The sequence below is a fragment of the Pistacia vera genome, unplaced genomic scaffold (genome assembly GCF_008641045.1).
Source record: "Pistacia vera cultivar Batoury unplaced genomic scaffold, PisVer_v2 Contig343, whole genome shotgun sequence".
Taxonomy (NCBI): domain Eukaryota; kingdom Viridiplantae; phylum Streptophyta; class Magnoliopsida; order Sapindales; family Anacardiaceae; genus Pistacia; species Pistacia vera.
In genome coordinates, this window is record NW_022196161.1 from 1,837,872 (window position 1) to 1,856,841 (window position 18,970).

Here is an 18,970-nt window from a genome sequence, read left to right on the forward strand (position 1 = left end):
GAAGGTCTACCAATGGCTGCTGTGTATTTCTTGGTTCCAACCTAATCTAGTGGAATTCAAGGAAGCAAAAAGTTGTGGCTCTCTCTTCCATCGAGGTAGAATACAAAGCTCTTGCACAAGACTCAACTGAAATAGCTTGGTTCTACAGTCACTTTTCTGAAAGTGGTTTGAAATTGAATGAAATACCTGTCATCTAGTGTGACAACCAAAATGCAGGTTCTCTTGCTTCCAATCCTGTCTTTCATGACAGGATTAAGCATATTGAACTAGATACTCACTACATATGGGAACAAGTTACAAAAGGTTCAATATGTTCCAACCGAGTATTAAAAGGTTGATATATTCACCAAATCACTTTCAGCTTCTAGGTTTGAAACACTTCAAGAGAAACTTACTATAAAGGCACTTGCTAATGTATAATTAATGCAGTGACAAACTTTGAGCTCAAGAGCTATTCAGTCATGTCTACAACTGTGAAGTATGGTGCTTTTTTTGTTTTATTTTGTTTTGTTTTTTTGAGTTTGTTTGCTGAAGAATATATGGTAGAGCTTTTCTTTAAGTTCTGGGGAATACTTACTTGAAACTTGCTGAGTGATACAGTTTTGTTATGGTGAAGTTAGCTGATGGATATCAGTAAAGTTTGATTATAGTTCTGATGCAGTCTTATTAAAGTAGGGTTGAAGGTTTGATGAGCTCTGGTGCAATCTTATCTAGTGCAATCTTATTTGCACTTCTTATGTACAATTTTACTGAAGTTTGGATGAGCTCTGATTCAGTCTTACTTGCACTTCTTATATGCAGGTTTACTAAAGTTTTGTTGCAATTCTGGTGCAAGTCTTATCTGCACTTCTTATGAGCAGTTTTGCTAAAGTTTGGTTGCAACTTTTGTGCAAGACTTATTTGCACTTCCTATGTGGAGTTTTCCTGAAGTTTGGCTTATGTGCAAATTCACTGAAGTTTTGATGAAGTTCTAGAGCAGTCTTATTTGCATCTCTTGTGTGTAGTTTTACTGAATCTTGGTTGTAGCACTAGTGAAATCTTATTTGTACTTTTGTTTGCAATCTTATTAAAGTTTGGTTGCTTTCCTATTTGAACTCTTAATTGCCAAGCAACTGATGAAGCTCACCAAAATTGGTGATTAGTCCAAAGAGCAATCGGTGAATAATATACGAACGAATTGATGTTTTGTTCAAGGGTGGATATTAGGATAGTTGGTAACATAGATTACTGGAAGTAGGGACAAGTAGTAGTAGAGGTTTTGTTTAAGGGAGGATGTTAGGATGTTAAGAATAGTTGACTCAGTTGACTTAGTTGTTAAAGTAGTTAAGCTTTGGAAGTTACTATTTTACCTTTCCTTTGTATTATAAATGTATAAAATCCACGGTTATTCAATTAATAAAAATTTAGTCTTCTTCTCAAACTCACCTCTGTTTTTCAGCTCACTTTTTGCGATTCTCTACTAACTAATTGTTTCAAATCTCGATAGTGAGGACCCTACAAGTACATATCGTGGCCATTCTAGAATTATCTATAGCCTTAATATTATTTTACCAAGCACACAAATAATATAGTAAGGCTATCATTGTGTTGAACGACCTTGTCGAGAGGCAGTGATAGATCTCACTTGTCAAGGTTGCATGGAGACAACCTCATGCAACACATGGGTGCTTGCTATGTGACCAAATTCACTAGACAGACCCACTAGAGAATTCCACATAGATGGTAACCCTAGTGTCTATGAGATAAATCCTCTAATGGATTGTGGTGTATGTGATCCTTAGACTTGAGATCATTGGAGTGCCTTGTACACCAATTGGTTTAATTAGACACTAGCCTAACATAGTCATATTCAGAGCTATCAAAACGGTAGTGATTGGTTACATCAAGAAGTGTATTGAGGCAATGATGGATGATCAATAGAGGATTCATCACTCTCGGGTATGGGAGAAGTTATCTCACTGTGCAATTCGGTTATATTGGTAACGACAATAAATTTGTGGCCACAGTGGAATTGAGTTGTCACTCTATCTAATTTATTATCCGGTTGTTGGTCTAGTAACCGAATACCATGATATCAAGATATCTGAGGTTGACACTATTTATGTACCTCAACCTTAATGAGATAACAGTTGATGAAAGGATTCGGTTGCACGGTAACCATACCGTTGATAAATATCAATACTTCGCTAGTCCATATGTGTTGGGTGACCATGATGCTTGGCTAGAGGCCAATCTATGTGTAGTGAGGCGATTAATTGGTGGTTAATCGCAATACTACTCACTATCAGCATATTAGGGAGCCTATGAGTCACACACATATGAGGTTGTTTGAGGATTTTGGTTTAAAGGGCATTTTCGTCTTTCTAGATGTGAGGGTAGTTTGGTAATTTTGCTATGCAATTAAATTTGCTGAGGTTGTTGTCTATGTCTCATTTTATATTGGAATTTAATTAGCAAAATTATGTATTTTAATTTAAGGTTATTTTGGTAATTTGCTGTGCAATTAAATTTGATGAGGTTGTTGCTTGTGTCCAATTTTGTATTGGAATTCAATTTAGCAAATTGCATATTATAATTATGTATATATATTAATATTAATATTTTTATTTAAATAAAATACCTTTAATGCTATTCCACTTAGGAATAGGTTTAACCCTATTCCAATGTGGAATGTAATAGGGTTAGGGTTTTGCTATAAAAGCAAAACTTTAGCAAAAGTAAAAAAAAAAAAATAATAATAATAATTAAAAGAGAGTAGCTGCTCCTTTAGCCCTAGCCGCCCTTCCTATTTTGTGAGAATTGTTTTTCAATTCTTTAGTAAAAATCCAAAGGGCAATTGAATTGATCTAGTCAATTAATTCAATTGTGAGTGTTCTTACCTTTGTGTGGATATCATAAGTGCAACCCTTTTCTTGGATTGACTTGCAAAGAGATTAGAGACATTGAAGGAGCCTCCACTGCCAGTATGATCTATAATCCTTGTATGGATTATTTATTTTGTATGTAAAACATATATATATCTTACCCTGATCATGGGATTTGAGTGACTGATGAACAAGAAATTTTGTTTTACTCTACTGCCAAGGTTCACCAGTTACTTACACAGACATGGTCATGAAGCAAGAATAGTAATAGACAACATACTCCAACAGACTTTGATGGTGATGAGAAAATGCAGCCGCCTATGGAGAATGTGCAACAACTAGTAGCCACTCAACAAGTGCAACAAACAATGGTCAATTGGGAGAACAATCAAATACACCAAGCAACACACGTGCTCAACATAATAGAAAAAGGCCAACATAGATGATGGATTATGAGGTGATTGGAATTGACCAATCCGAGGACTAACTTACATATTTTGCTTTGTTTTTCAGATTGTGAACCTACCACTTACAAAGTAGCTGTCAAAGAATCAAAATGGCAGAAGGCTATGAATGATGAAATTTTAGCCATTGAAAGAAATAACACTTGGGAGTTGATTGATCTTCCAAAAGGGCACAAGACAATTTGTGTCAAGTGGGTTTACAAAACAAAATGGAAAATAATACAGTTACCGAAGAATGCGTCCCGAATTCATGCACCAAATGACGTGGCGCCATCCTGACCATCGATTAATTAAGAATTTCTTTTTTTAAGAAAACAGGATGGCATCACGTCATTCGGTGCGCATTCTTTGGTAACTGTAGCATTGCTCAAACAAAATTGAAGGAGAATGACGAAATTGACAAATACAAGGCGCAGTTACTAGCTAAAGGCTACAAACAAGAGTTTGACATTTACTATAAAGAAGTATTTGCTCCGGTTTCAAGACACGACACAATCAAGTTGGTGATCACTTTGACAACAAATAACTCATGGCCTATCTTCCAGTTGGACGTGAAATTTGCATTCTTGCATGGTGATTTGGAAGAACAGGTATTTATTGATCAGCCTCCTAGTTATGTTAAGATTGGAGAAGAGAATAAGGTGTATAAATTAAAAAGGCACTATATGGACTAAAACAAGCTCTGAGAGCATTGTATAGTCGTATAAATGCTTATTTTTCTAACGAGAGATTTAAGTAATGTTCATATGAGCATACACTTTTTACAAAGATTGGTGATGGAGGAAAGATGCTAATTGTGTGCCTATGTGTGGATGTTCTTATTTACATTGGAAATGATAGAGCCATGGTTGAAAATTTTAAACAGTCCATGATGGTTGAATTCGAAATGACTGATCTCTGATTAATGCATTATTTATTGGGTAAGTAAAACAATCTGCTACTGGAATTTTTATTTCTCAAAAGAAGTATTTGCGAGAAATTTTAAACATGTTTCAAATGAAGAACTACAATTTTATTAGCACACCAACTGAAGTGGGTTTGAAGCTCATCAGAGATTCTGAAGGGATGAGGGTTGACAACACCCTTTACAAGCAAATTGTAGGAAGCTTGATGTATTTAACTGCCACAAGGCCTGATATAATATATGCCGTAAGTCTTATCAGTAGGTACTACTAAGTTTGGGTTGCTCTACAAGAAGGGAAAGAATTCTAATTTGATGGGCTTTACTGATAGTGATTATGCTAGAGATCAAGATGATAGGAAAAACACTTCAGGGTATGCTTTTATGTTGGGTTCAATAGTTGTCTCACGGTCTTCAAAGAAACAACCAATTGTCACTTTATCAACAATTGAAGTTGAGTTTGTAGCTACAACTTCATGTGCTTGTTAAGTTATCTGGTTAAGGAAAATTCTTGAAGAGCTACATTTCAAGCAAGAGAAGGCCACCACAATTTATTGTGACAATAGTTAAGCAATAAAACTCTCCAAAAGTCCTATTCTACATGGTCGAAGCAAACATATTGATGTGAAGTATCATATCTTGAGGGATCTTGAAAATAATGGAGTCATTAATCTAATATACTATAGAAGTGAGGATCAGATTGTTGATATTCTAACTAAGCCCCTCAAATTTCCTATGTTACAAAAGTTAAGAAAGCTCTTGGTGTCTGCACTTCATATGATTCTTATTAATCTGATGTTTCAGAAAACATTTAGTTTAAGGGAGGGATTGTTGAATTAGTCTTTTCTGTTACTGTACATGGCTGGTTGTTTCCTAGTCAATAGGAATTGATTGATTAGTTTATTGTTTACTTAGTCTTTAGTAACCTAGTCTATAGGAATGGGTTGATTAGTTTGCTTACCTAATCTTCACCTTTTACTAAGTGGTTACTAATTTTTTGGAATTAGCCATTGCTTTTAGCTCTATACAAAGAGCATTAGTATAGTCTTTTATAAGCAAGCAAAGCAGTAAAAGTTTTAATTCTTCTTCCTTTTTGTCTTATTCATTTCTCTATATTTAAATATTCTATTATTTGTAACACTTTGCAGGTCAATGAAATTTATATTTTTCTTATACTATGGTAACAACATTTGCTTTTTATTTTTTTCTTTTTTATTTAACTAATTTTTTTACAATAATCAGCTGGAATCAAAAGCTCATTTATTTTACAAAATAGTAAAATCACTTGTTCTGGATCCTATAACTTTCTGAAGAAGTCTAAGTCAATCAATGGTGCATAGTCAATTATAAGTTACAATGTTTATTGATGAAGACTTTTATCAGTAACTTAGTTTGCTAAAATTCAACAGTAATTTACACGCAACTCCAGTTCCTAGACATGCTAATTAGTGAAGGAAACTATTCACCCAATTATCAACAATTACTTGAATCTATCCCAGATTTACCCGCAACTCAAGCTCTCAACATTTATTAACTCAAAACTATTGTACTTAATCCAATAATCATCTCCAGGAATCATGTCCTCGGGAACCTTCCCAGTCAATAGTACTAACAAATCAATGCATTATATATATCACAAATATAGCAGCAAATTTAGCCACTTTTCTCTTAGGTTATACTTAAATCAATTTATCCATTGGCCATGTGACATCTTTCTTACAATATGAGATAGCTATGGTCAATTCATAAAAATTCGTGGCTTTATGAAATATTCACAAAATTCCTTTAAGATTCACATTATAAATGTTAGTTCAAAATTCTCATTTGCCAAATGGCCTCGAGTTTTAACGTCATGTTCTTCAATTGCATTCTGTTCTTGATTGCGGTTTTGATAATTTCATTACTCATTGTGCTTTGGCTCATCAAAACATTCACAAATTCCCAAGCCACAATCCGTTTTCCACCAAGCCCACCAGCTCTACCAATCATTGGTCACCTTCATCTATTAAGCACCCAACTGCCAAAGTGTCTCCAAACACTATCTCGCCGTTATGGCCCCCTCATGCAAATACGTATAGGTGCAACCACATACGTCGTCGTTTCCAATGCCAGTGTTGCTAAAGAAATCTTGAAAACTAAAGATATTAATTTTTCCTCTAGGTATGAGTCTGGTCCTTGCCAGTACAACATATACAAAGGCTGTGGTTTTATCACTGCTCCTTATGGCCCATATTGGCGGTTTATGAAAAAATTGTGCGCCACAAAGCTTTTTGCCGGAGCCCAGCTTGACAGATTCAATCATATGCGAGAGCAAGAATTCGAAAAGTTGATGAAATCATTAATGAAGTGTTGTGACGAAGGAGAGGCTTGCAATTTGGGGGTTGAGGTATCCGACCTGATGAATAATTTGACATTCAGAATGACTATGAGCAAGAAATTCTCAGAAAATGGTGGTGAAGCTAAAAGGATGAGGATGTTGATTCTGGAGATTATGGAGCTTGCTGCCAAGTTTGGTGCTAATGAAGTGCTTGGTTTTCTCACGAATATCGATCTCTTCGGAAATGGAAAAAAGATTAGAGAAGCAATTTGCCGATATGATGTATTTTTGGAGGAGATAATGAAGGATTATGAAGACAATCTAAGTAACGGTGAAGAAAATAATGAAGATAGAGATCTGATGGACATTGTGTTGGAGACTTATAGAGACACAAATGCTGAAATGAAGTTAACGAGAAATAATATCAAGTATTTCTTCATGGTGAGTTCTTAATTGCTGCAGGTCTTTTTAATTTTGAAGTTTGTTATCTTTACTCAACGAATTAAATGAAAATTTAACTATATGTTAAGACTATTAGTATTAAATTTATAATGCTAAAACGTTGCATAATAAATAAGAAAGTATGATATCTATGTTAATTGAATTAATTAACATTAATTGGTTACAGTATAAGAAATTGAAGTAAACTGATGAAGCAAAATTCAGCGTTGGAGTGAAGCTCGTTGGAAAACAACAGTTTTGTTATAGTGATAATTCACTTCTTGTAAGCAATATTTCTAAATTAATCGCTTTTAATTGACATGCATAGGAACTATTTATGGCGAGCGTCGATACTACATCAGCTGCCATACAATGGACCATGGCAGAGCTCATCAACCGTCCCGAAGTATTCAAGAAGCTAAGAGATGAAATTGAATCAGTGGTGGGGTTGAGCAGACTGGTCAAAGAATCAGACGTTCCAAAACTCCCTTATTTGCAAGCAATCGTTAAAGAATCCTTGAGACTCCACCCTCCAGGACCCATAATGTTCAGAGAATGCATCGCAGATTGCAAGATCAAAGGTTTCGATGTAAAGGCTAAGACTAAAACCCTAGTAAGTTTATATGCCATCATGCGGGACCCAGATTCGTGGAATGATCCAGACGAATACTTACCAGAGAGATTTTTGAGTAAGAACAATATTGATGAACATAATGAGATGGAAATGAAGGGTCAGGATTTTCGTTACCTTCCATATGGTGGTGGAAGAAGAGGATGTTCAGGTGCTGCACATGCTCATTCAGTGATGCATGCAACGATCGGAGCGTTAGTCCAGTGCTTTGATTGGAAAGTGAAGGGCGGTGAACAGATTGATATAATTGTTGGGTCTGGATTTGCAGGAGCAATGGCAGTTCCTCTTACTTGTTACCCTATTACACGTTTTAATCCCTTCAAATAATCATACCATGAAATGACAAAAATTATTGGAGCTTTTTAGTTAAAAGTGTTTCAAGCATGGTTACTCTTGACATAAGAGTAAGAAATAAGGTTTCCAAGCTTTGAAGAATGAGATTGAATTAGGGATTTGAATTATTATCGCTGTTTTTAATTAGTACTTGTCATGAAATTGCGTGTTGTTGGATTAACAAGCTTTAGGCTTCTTTTACTGATAAGGAGCTGACGAGGCCTTTCCAGCTGTGTTAGCCGTTTATTCAATCTAAAGAAACTTTTTTATTCAATATAATTACCATTGCTTTCTGATCATCTAGGGTACCTGTACTCCGCCACTACGAGTACAGGTACTCCAAGCGGTGAGGGAACTGGTGAACCTACGGGAGAGGGAACTCAGTGGTAGATTTTTAGCTTGGTCAAATAATATTTATATATAAGAGTAAACGAGATGTTCCCACCCAAGGTTTGGCGAAATGGAAAGTGTTTACACTGGTTTTATAAATTCAAAATTTTCATCCTTAAATTAACATAAAATCATTTAATGTAACAATTAAAGGTGTAATTAAATTTGAAATGAAAGTAAAAATTTCAAAATAACCCTCTACATCTCAAATTTTTCTCTCAAACTACTTCTCTTCCACCGCTTCTATTTACTCACTCAGCCACAACCTCCCATTTCTCTCCCTAACCAGCAGCCACACTCCTCTCTCCTTCCCTAACCCATAGTTGCCGCTATTGCTGGTCATTTTTGACATTTTTCGGTGCCCATTACAGCCCTCACCCCTCCTTTCACCCTCCTTAATCATCTAGCCCTCCGATTCAGCTACATCGACGTGGTTTCACCTAGTTCCAGCCGCTGCCATCTTCACTTGAGCAACATCCCTAGTACAGTTGCGTTGCGCGCACCTGTACACAAGTCCAGTGCGCGACCCGCCGTGCCTCTTCTCCAGATCGGCACTCCCAGCTTCACGTCCGCAAGCAACCCTAGCGTGATTTGCATCGTCGTTGCCCTTGGAGTCACACCTTTGCTGTGTGTGGTGCATTCGTGCGGTTGAGTGGTTGTTGTGTTGTGGATTTGATTGTTGGTGATGAAGTTTGTTTAGATTGAAAGGAAATTTAGAGGGTTAGGTGGGTTTGGATTGAAGAGGGTATTGGTGAATGAATTTGAGATGTATAAGATTTTCTTGAAATATTATTAATTGGATTGGATGGTGATAGTGGTTGTGGCCCTAGTTAGTAAATACAGGTATGGCAAAAAAAGGGTATGGGAATTTTACGGGTATAATACGACAAAACGTGAAAAATATGTTTGTAAAAATTCGGCAATAAAAATCCGATAAGGGAAAAATATGGTACAGGTATATACAGGTTTAATACGGCACATTATCAAAATATGTTTTGCTATGACAATATCAATCCTGGTTTTAACACTTTTCATGGAGCACCTGGTTAAAATCAATATAGCATTTCAAATGCAAAATATTCAATTAACTAATAACAATTAGACCTAATAATATAACATAAATACACAATATATAATTGAGATTCAAATTATAGTCTCCAGACTTAAACACAATAAATAGTCAAGATTCAATTATAATGTCAAACCAACACATAACAAAACCAAAATTCAAAGTCAAATTAGAGCTCCAAACAAATAAAATACACAAATAATACAACCAAGATTCAAATTATAGTTTATAACAAAAACTCACAAAGTACATAAACAACAATAACAACTCAAAAAAAAAAAAAAAGCATCATCCAACCAAGAAATGTCATCATTATCTATCAAGTCATCCATGTAACCCTCAACCGTCGGTGTAGAATTAGCATCTTCGTCCATATGAATTTCTTCATATTCATAGTCTGGAAGCTCCCCCAATTTCTCGAGATCTATAGGTTCTAAGTCGTGACTTATCGTGGAAGTGAACTTATCCATCATCATCATGTTCATCCTCACATACACAAGTGTGTCTAGCATTTCATGTGACAATCTATTCCTTTTTTTTGTTTCAGCAGCTTCAAAAGCACTCCAATTTCTCTCACATGATGAACCACTACAAAGTTAACTCAAAATTCGAATGGCATACTTCTTAAGCATAGGAAGATCATCCCCATTGTAATATCATCATATTCCTACAAATGACATAAAAAGCTTTCTTAAATACAAAGAGAGAAGCAATGTATAAAAAAAAATATACAAGTTTTTTTAAAAACTTACGAGGATGACTTGTTTGTAACATCGTTTTTGCCGTTGCAGTAAATAAAGTAGCTGGCCTACTACGATACAACTGAACCTCTCTCATAAATGGATGCTTTTCTTCTAATAGAAGCAAGTTTTCATAAATGAAATTGATGTCATCTTTCATTTCCCTATCCTCTCTAAAATTTTGTGAAAAAAAGTAAGATGGATTGAGAAAGGCAGCTACAGCATGTATCAGATGAATGATGTTGTTGACCCGACGGTTCTCAAACAATTCCTAAATTCTCTCATACTTGCTTGCCTCACTATTACATCTTTCCTTAATTGCAACTTTTGCTCTCATCATTGCTTCATATAAGTAACCAGCGGTAGATCCATCACCATCAACCAAACGAAGAACTCGAACCAATGGCTCAATAGTTTTTATAACCTCTCTTCCTCTAGCCCAAAAATCACTCTGAATAATTTCAGTAATCCTTTTACCTGATTCGGTCTTACAATAATCAAAACCCCTCCATTCAGATGAAGCAACAAAGAGTCGAAGTTCATTCTCTAAATCCAACACAGTTTGAAGCATTAAAAAATTTGAAGTGAATCTTGTGGCACAAGGTTGTCTCAATTGTCTATCTTTAGTGTACTCTTTCATTACTGCATAAAGAACCGTGTACCGTGTCATGAACATAACTATTATTCTTGCTTCATCTATGGCAACTTTTACCTAATTAACTTCTTCATATATGTCTTTCAAAAGAAGCTGAATTCCATGAGCAACACACCTCATCTTATACATTCGAGGATACAATCCAATGAGCATGTCACCAGTAGATGTGAAATTGTTATCAGTTATGAATTGCACAACATGTTCTTATCCAATTGATTCAATCACAGAAACAATGATTTCTTTCAAATAAATCCTAGTTTTTCTTTCCCGGGAACCATCCAATGATTTTAAAAAAACTGGACCGCCAGGTGAATATGCCACAAGATTAATGAAAGATCGGTGCCTAATATCAGTCTATATATTAGACATTATAGTGCAACCAGATCCAGATGTATCCTAAGAACGCTTTACCATAGAAACATACTCATCAACACCTTTTCTAGATTTTGGAATTAACTTAGCTCGAAGAGTTGAGTAAGATGGAAGCTTGTATGCTGCAACATATTCAGCCACTGCCTTAACAAATTCTCCAAACGCACCGGTTTGAACAACATTAAAAGCGATATTGTTCACCACAAAACACTTAGCAAACATTTTATCAACAAACTCCTTGTTTTTTTTATTCATTTCTAGTAAAGATGCTTGACTTTGACGTCTTTGGCTACCTTTAGAAAGTGGTGAAAATAGTGAATCTGTTTCCTCCTCATGATCATTAGAGTATAAAGCGGTAGAAGAACCGATATAAATTTTTAATTTTTTGGTTTCTTCCACTTCCAGACATAGCCAAGAATGCACTTGCTTGTGTCTCATGATTGACTTTACTACAAATCTTAACATCATGAAAAGTAATTCCCGACAAGTGTGCTTTAATTCTGTAAGCCCCACCACTAAATAATTTTTGACAGAATTTACATTTCCATTTATTCCCTTGGAGCTCCTCAACATGCTCCCAAATTTGATCTTTTTTTTCGTACCATATTGATTTAAGTATGCATTTACAAGAACATAAAAGAGAACCACAAGTAAATAAAAGGGTAGTGATATGAATTAATTTGTTTAAAATAAGAGTAGCATTTGCATCAATCAATTTGTTTAAATTTAATGTAAGTAATATATATTTAGCTAATAAGTTAAAATGAAGTTACTGTAAATTAAGGTGGTTTTAAATTTTAATTAAGATCTCTTACAACATATATAACCGACACTGTTGCATAGAAGCTAGAAAGCAAGAGATCAAGTCATGGCTGCTTTAGGAATCACCAGTGGTTCTTATCAAGATTTGACCTTAACCGCATTTTGACATTCAATCATTCACGTTTTTGTTGTAAATCTTCATATAATTGTAAGTCACTTTCTGCAACTACCGATATAAACCATCAAGATTGTTATTACTAAATGAGAAATCAATGAAATGGAAGCAAACCCCAAAGTTTTCCTTAAAAAATTCAGTTCAGTGCCGAGCACTTGAAATTGAGAATAAACCATTTACCATAGGAAAGAAGTTTCAACTGGGTGATGTGATTGAGGTTCAACAGTTTGATAGGGATACTCTTAGTGCTACATTTGACATTGCACGTGAAATGGAGAAGATTGAGAAGAATTCACCTGGAAGCCAAATACTTAAGGGTTACTTAATGGCTACTCTGTTTTATGAGCCCTCTACTCGAACTAGGCTTTCATTTGAGTCTGCTATGAAACGGTTAGATGAAAAACTCAAGATATTGAACAAGCCCTATGTTAAAAGTATCAAGGTATTTAGTCACTTCTACTATAGCTAGATATTAACATAATTCCAATTCCTATAGTTGAATTCCTTATTACGAGATTTAAGTTTTATAAAATTAGTTTGATCTAAGATTCAGACTAATTTTTATCATTTACTAGACTGAAGAAGGTGATATTATCAACTGCGTCAACATCAATAAACAACCAGCTTTTGATCATCCTTTGCTAAAAAATCATAAAATCCAGGTTAGAGCATTTCATGTTAATTACTTAATTTGGAATCTCTCTTCTTCTTCTTTTTCAATTTCAGTTTCACTCTTTGCAATGTGTTGTAGTAATTTCACTGTCACAAGCATTTCGTCAAATAGGTTTCAAACAAATCCATCAGCCCCCTTACTACTACCACTCACACACCAACACAAACACAAGCAATGAACCAACATAAGAGATTCAAAGAAAAGAGAAGAAGTGTGTACCTTGAAGTCTTACTCTTGGGCTTGAAGCTTGGAAAAGAGAGTTAAACAGAAAGACTAAAGAGAAAAGAAGAGATCAAGATTTAAGAGATGAAGAAAGCTAGAAAAGAAGATTTGAGGAAGAGTCGAATTGCCAAAGACTTCAAAGAGAAGAGAACTGCCGAAGATGTCAAAGAACCAAGGATGAAGATGAGAAAAGAGAGTGAGTAATTTGAGTCAAACCCACCCCAAAACAACGTCGTTTTGGGGTGTTCAATTATTTTTTTTTTTCAAAAATTCGCGAATTATACAACTGGTCCAATTATACGTGAATAATTCGACGACCCTTTATAAAATACGTTTATACGCATATTTACTAACTAATGCTATGGCTAGGTGGTGGTGGCAGCAGTGACAGTGGTTAGGTGGTTGGAGATGGGGATGATGTGAAGGTTGGAGAAGAGGGTGTTATTGAAATAAATTTGAAAGTAAGATGGGGTTCTTTTTCTTTTCTATTAATTGGGGGGTTAAAAAATAGTTTATTGATTTTCTTTGTCAAGGGCAATATGGTAATAACACTCTCTATACATGTGTCAGAATCTAAAAATCACTAACATATTAGTTAAGGGTAGGAATCTAGAACTCATGAAACTAGGGGTGGAAGCTTGCCATTTAGCCAAACCTTGGGTGGGAACAGTCGTTTAATCTTATATGTATAAGCGTGTTTGTAAGCTCTTGGTCTTGGACAATTTTAATGTATTTAATCGTACTTTGATTTATTGTATCATCGTACTAGTTTGTAATTTTGCTACTTGAATTTTGCTACTTGATTTAAGTTACTTCGTAATTGTATATTTTTTAAAAATTTTATGCATATTTCCCCTTTCTACATAGTCTTTTACTTTTCTTTATTATTCTATCTAATTTTGATTAAAAATCTAAAAGATACAATAACTGGCAATTTAATTAATGTTATATATTAAGAAGAGATGATCTACATTAACCACAATGACGTTGATATGTGCTTAATGGTTCTATGTTATTCCATCGGAATACATATATAGGAATTAGAAAACCATAAATCTAATGAAAATGTAACTATAATTGTATTATAACATATGAAACATAGTGTTTAGATGAATTAAATGCTACTACACTCAGTTAATTTTTCTTAATTGTTATTGTTTTTACATTTCTTAGATTCCTAATATTATCTATAAGCTCCTAGCTAGGACTGTTTAACGAACCGAGCCGCTCGCGAGCCGGCTCGACTTGGCTCGGCTTGAGTCCAGCTATAACAACTCGACTCAGCTGAAATTGAGCTAACTTGGTTCAATTCATGAGAATGAACGAGTCGAGTTCGAGCCTGACTGGGCTCGGCTCGGCTCGTTAGGCTGCGAGCTAAGCATAGCTTGAATAAGTAGGGGCTTTTTAGGGGTTTTCTAAAGCATGGGGGATTAAACTAAAATTTTCAAAACAAAAAGTTTACAAAAAGGAAAAAGAACCCCCAGATTTTTAAAGCCCTAAAAATGTCGACTCCAACACTTTGTTGTAAAACCAAACCAAACCCAACAATTTTAGCCAAGTGTTTAGCCGCCTCCGGTGTGTTTCTTCGTCGCTGTCAAACCCATTTGCTTCGCCGAAGTGTTGTCGCAAACTCGCCACCGTCAAAGCCATCTACCCCTTCAAATCTCGCTGACGCTTGGCTGCAACTTGTTTTCCTTTTGTCTCGTTGCTGTGAAACCCATCTGCTTCGTCGTCGACCATCTCTGATATATAAATTACAAGAGGTGGGTTTCGTGACGTTTTAGTTGTTGGGGTTGATTCTCTTTCTCGATTTACGGATTGGATAGATAACGGAACATGCATTCTTTTTGGAGACGGTGCTGGTGTTGTATTGTTACAAATAATAATTTTTCCTTTCCTCTATACAAGGTGACACAGACAGTCCTTTGGTTGTTTGATTGTGATGCTATTTGAAAACTAAATATGATTTGATAAAGAAATTTTAAATGTTCAATTTTTTCTTTTTTTGGGTGTCAAAAAAGAGTAGGAGTAATTGCATTTTGCTATATTATATGAAAACCAGTCATTTCGATTTAGTCATGTCCTGTATCTGTTGGATTATTCAGTTTTTGTATATAGTTGTATTGTTACTGCTGTTGTTAAAGTAGCTAAAGTGTAATTAATTAGTTTTTTAGAGTAGTTAGTTAGTTGACTGAATTAGTTAGTTTTCTAGAGTAATTAGTTAGTTGAGTGAACTATAGTTAACCAATTAACTATAGTTAACTGAATGTAATAAATTGGTGTATAGTACTCAATTTTTCACTTGAGCTGAATAAGAAACTTTACTCTTCTTTTTTGAAACCTCCTCTTTGATCAAAATGGAACATGGTATCAGAGTTGTTCATCAAGCTGCGAAATCACCATCTCTTTTCAAGAATTTAGCTAATGTTGAAAGGAGAGATCGTATAGTTGAGGATTGGTTTTTAATTCAACAATTGCTCAAGTTAGGTTACTCTTCTACAAATCAATCGAAGATTCGACGATTGCTTAATTCAAGTAAGTTCTCTGTAAATTGTTTAAAGAAGTGATTTAGAGCAAGCAAAATGGCGACAGATTCAAGCCCGCCTCTTTACATCCTAACAACTCATTGGAATGGAGAACTTTAGAATATGGAGTAGAGCTATGATTGTGTCTTTAAGAGCGAAGAATAAGCTAGGATTTGTGGATGGTTCTTGTGAGAAATCTATCTTCAATCAAGCGTTACATGCACAATAGGAGCGATGTAACTCCTTAGTGTTAGCATGAATTTTTAACACGGTCTCGAAGGATATATTCAATAGTATTGTGTATTAGAGTAGTGCGCATCAAGTGTGGTAGGATCTAAAGGAACAGTATAACAAAGTTAATGGTACATGAGTTTTTGGAATTCACAGAGAAATTATGAATTTGGTGCAAGGAACCAACTCGATTGCATACAACAAACTCAAAACCTTATGGGATGAATTAAGCTCGTTAGTTAGTCTACCAACACCAGACAGTGAATCAGCTAAAGCTTATTTAGCACATTTGAATCAGCAGAAGCTACTGCAGTTCTTGGTTGGGCTAAATGACTCATACAGTTTAGTAAGAAGTCAAATTTTGCTGATGGCTCCTCTACCCTCGGTGAAACAGGCATACTCAATAGTTAGTCAAGATGAGAGTCAAAAGATCCTCACTGGTTTCAATTGTAGCATAGAAGTCACTACTGCGTTATACTCGCAGGGAAACCAGAAGAATCAAACTCAGAACACAAAATATAAGGGAAAAAAAACCTTATATTGAGTGTGATTATTGTCATGCTCCATGACACAAGAAGGAAAATTTTTATAAGCTACACGGATATCTAGTTGATTTTCAATTCACCAGAGGAAAATCGGGGACAAAGGCTAAGGCTAATCAAGCCCAATCTAACCAGGAATCTGTTCCACAAACTCAAACCGTGAATCTAGAATCTGGAGCTAATCTTGGAAATGTGCTGACACTAGAACAATATGCACAGTTGTTACAATTGTTGGGCAAAAAGAACATCTTGACACCATCTGCAAACTTAGCAGGTAAAACCATCTATTTATACTCCAGTTTTAATAATGAGGATTGAATATTAGATTCAGGGGCCATAGATCACATGACCCGTAATTTTCAAAGTCTTGAATTCACTGTTGCTAGCCAATCACCCATAGTAAACTATGTAGGACTTCTTAATGGCACAAAAACCCCTATTAAACATGTTGGTTCAGTGAAATTGCAAGAAAACTTGTGTCTTGATAAAGTTTTTTTCTTACCAAATTTTAAATACAATCTACTGTCAGTGTCTAAATTGACTTCATTAGGTAGATGTTTTGTTACATTTTATCCTGATTTTTGGGTTATTCAAGATCTATGGAGTGGCAACCTGAAGAGGATTGGTAAGCAATGCCAAGGGTTATACCATTTTGTTCCTAGTTCACAAATAAAATTGTATAGTTCTATTTTAGGAATAAAGGAAGCTGCTTGTAAGCATTCTATTTTAGGAATAAAGGAAGTTGCTTGTAAGCATTCTTCTGATTTAGGACTTGAAACAATTGTTAGTAAACAATCAAATGTACCTACTGGTTCTTTAATAAAGAACCCCTATTTGTCATCAGCTTTATCTACTGCCTTGCATATTAAAGATATTGCCCTTTGGCACAAAAGATTAGGACATGCACCACTTTCAGTTCTCAAAATGATAAAACAACATGATTTCCACTGTGATGTTTGCCCTTTAGCTAAACAAACTAGGCTGCCCTTTGTATCAAGTGATACAAGTTCCCTACATGTTTTTGAGTTACTGCATTTAGATGTTTGGGGGCCCTATAGGATACCTACACAAGGAAATGTCAGGTTTTTCCTTACTGTAGTGGATGATTTCTCTAGGATTACCTGGTTATTTTTGATGCAGCATAAGTTAGATGTTTTCCAAACATTAAAAGACTTTATTCACATGATCCAAACTCAATTCAACCAAACACCTAAATGTATAAGGTCTAACAATGGGTCAGAATTCTTTAATCATCAATGTCAAGAGTTGTTGGCTAGTTTATGAATCATACACCAAAGTACCTATGTATACACTCCACAATAGAATGGAGTGGTAGAGAGAAAGCATAGACAAATACTAAACATAGCTAGAGCTTTTAAATTTCAGTCTAGTATCCCAAATTATTTGTGGGGTTATGCTGTCAAGGCTTCCGTGTACATCATTAATAAGTTACCTACAAAAGTCTCAGATGGTCTATCACCATATGAAAAATTCTATGGAACTACACCTAAATTGAATCATTTAAGGGTCTTTGGCTGCTTGGCATATGCTACCAATTTGACTGTTCATGATAAGTTTGCTCCAAGATCCACACCTTATGTTTTCCTTGGTTATTCTCCCATAAAAAAAGGGCTATATCTTATACGATTTACACACTAAATCCATCTACATTAATAGAGACGTAGTCTTCCATGAGCACATCTTTCCTTTCACTAGGCATCCTTCTAACAAACCTATTTTCTTGGATTCCTTTATGGCACAAGATTTTGATAATTCTGATCCTATTTTAAATACCTATCCTAACAATGCAATTATCCTGCAAGACACATAACCAACAGATTTTTTGCCATCATCCCATCCTGATGTACTACCTTCACATAATGATTCTGTCACTTATTCATCTGCTCAACTTAGAAGATCCAGTAGGACAACTAGACCACCTATTTGGACCACAGATTTTGTTTGTCCAACTTTACCTCAGTCCAATTTGACAGCTGCCACTCCATATCTTATAGACAACTATATATCCTATAAACACTTGTCCCCCACTTACCAAAAATGTCTATCTAGTATTTCAGCTCTTACAGAACCTATTTCCTTCACCCATGCATCCAAAGATCCCCAATGGATTGTTGCAATGCAACAGGAAATTCAGGCCTTGGAAAGAAATGGAACTTGGTCCTTAGTTCCCCTGCCTCTTGGAAAAGTACCAATCGGTTGTAAATGGGTATATAAATTGAAGTATAAGGTAGATGACACTCTAGAAAGGTATAAGGTAAGACTAGTTGCCAAGGGCTTTACACAATAAGCTGGGATTGACTATGAGGAGACTTTTTCTCCTGTGGTTAAGATTGGTTTTGTTAAGCTTGTGTTGGTTATTGCTTCCATGAAAAATTGGCCACTTTATCACATGGATGTTAACAATGCATTTCTTCAAGGAGATCTACAAGAGGAAATATACATGCACCTACCTGAAGGATTTCCTAAACAACATGATAACTCTTTGGTTTGTAGGCTACACAAGTCTTTAGATGGCTTGAAGCAAGCCTCTAGAGCTTGGAATACCAAGCTCACTACTGCTTTAATGAAAGGAGGATTTCAATAATCACCATCAGATTATTCCTTCTTCTTTAAGAAGGTTACTGGTCATATTTTCATTTTAC

The 18,970-nt window shown here is 35.3% G+C and overlaps 1 protein-coding gene across 1 annotated transcript; it reads left to right on the plus strand.

Moving 5' to 3' along the window:
- The first annotated feature begins 6,060 nt into the window (after nt 1-6,060).
- LOC116138698 (3,9-dihydroxypterocarpan 6A-monooxygenase-like) lies at nt 6,061-7,956 on the plus strand. Its single transcript, XM_031424383.1, has 2 exons — nt 6,061-6,987; nt 7,316-7,956. The coding sequence occupies exons 1-2, from the start codon at nt 6,061-6,063 to the stop codon at nt 7,943-7,945; spliced, it is 1,557 nt and encodes a 518-aa protein (XP_031280243.1). The 3' UTR covers nt 7,946-7,956.
- Nucleotides 7,957-18,970: the final 11,014 nt, after the last annotated feature.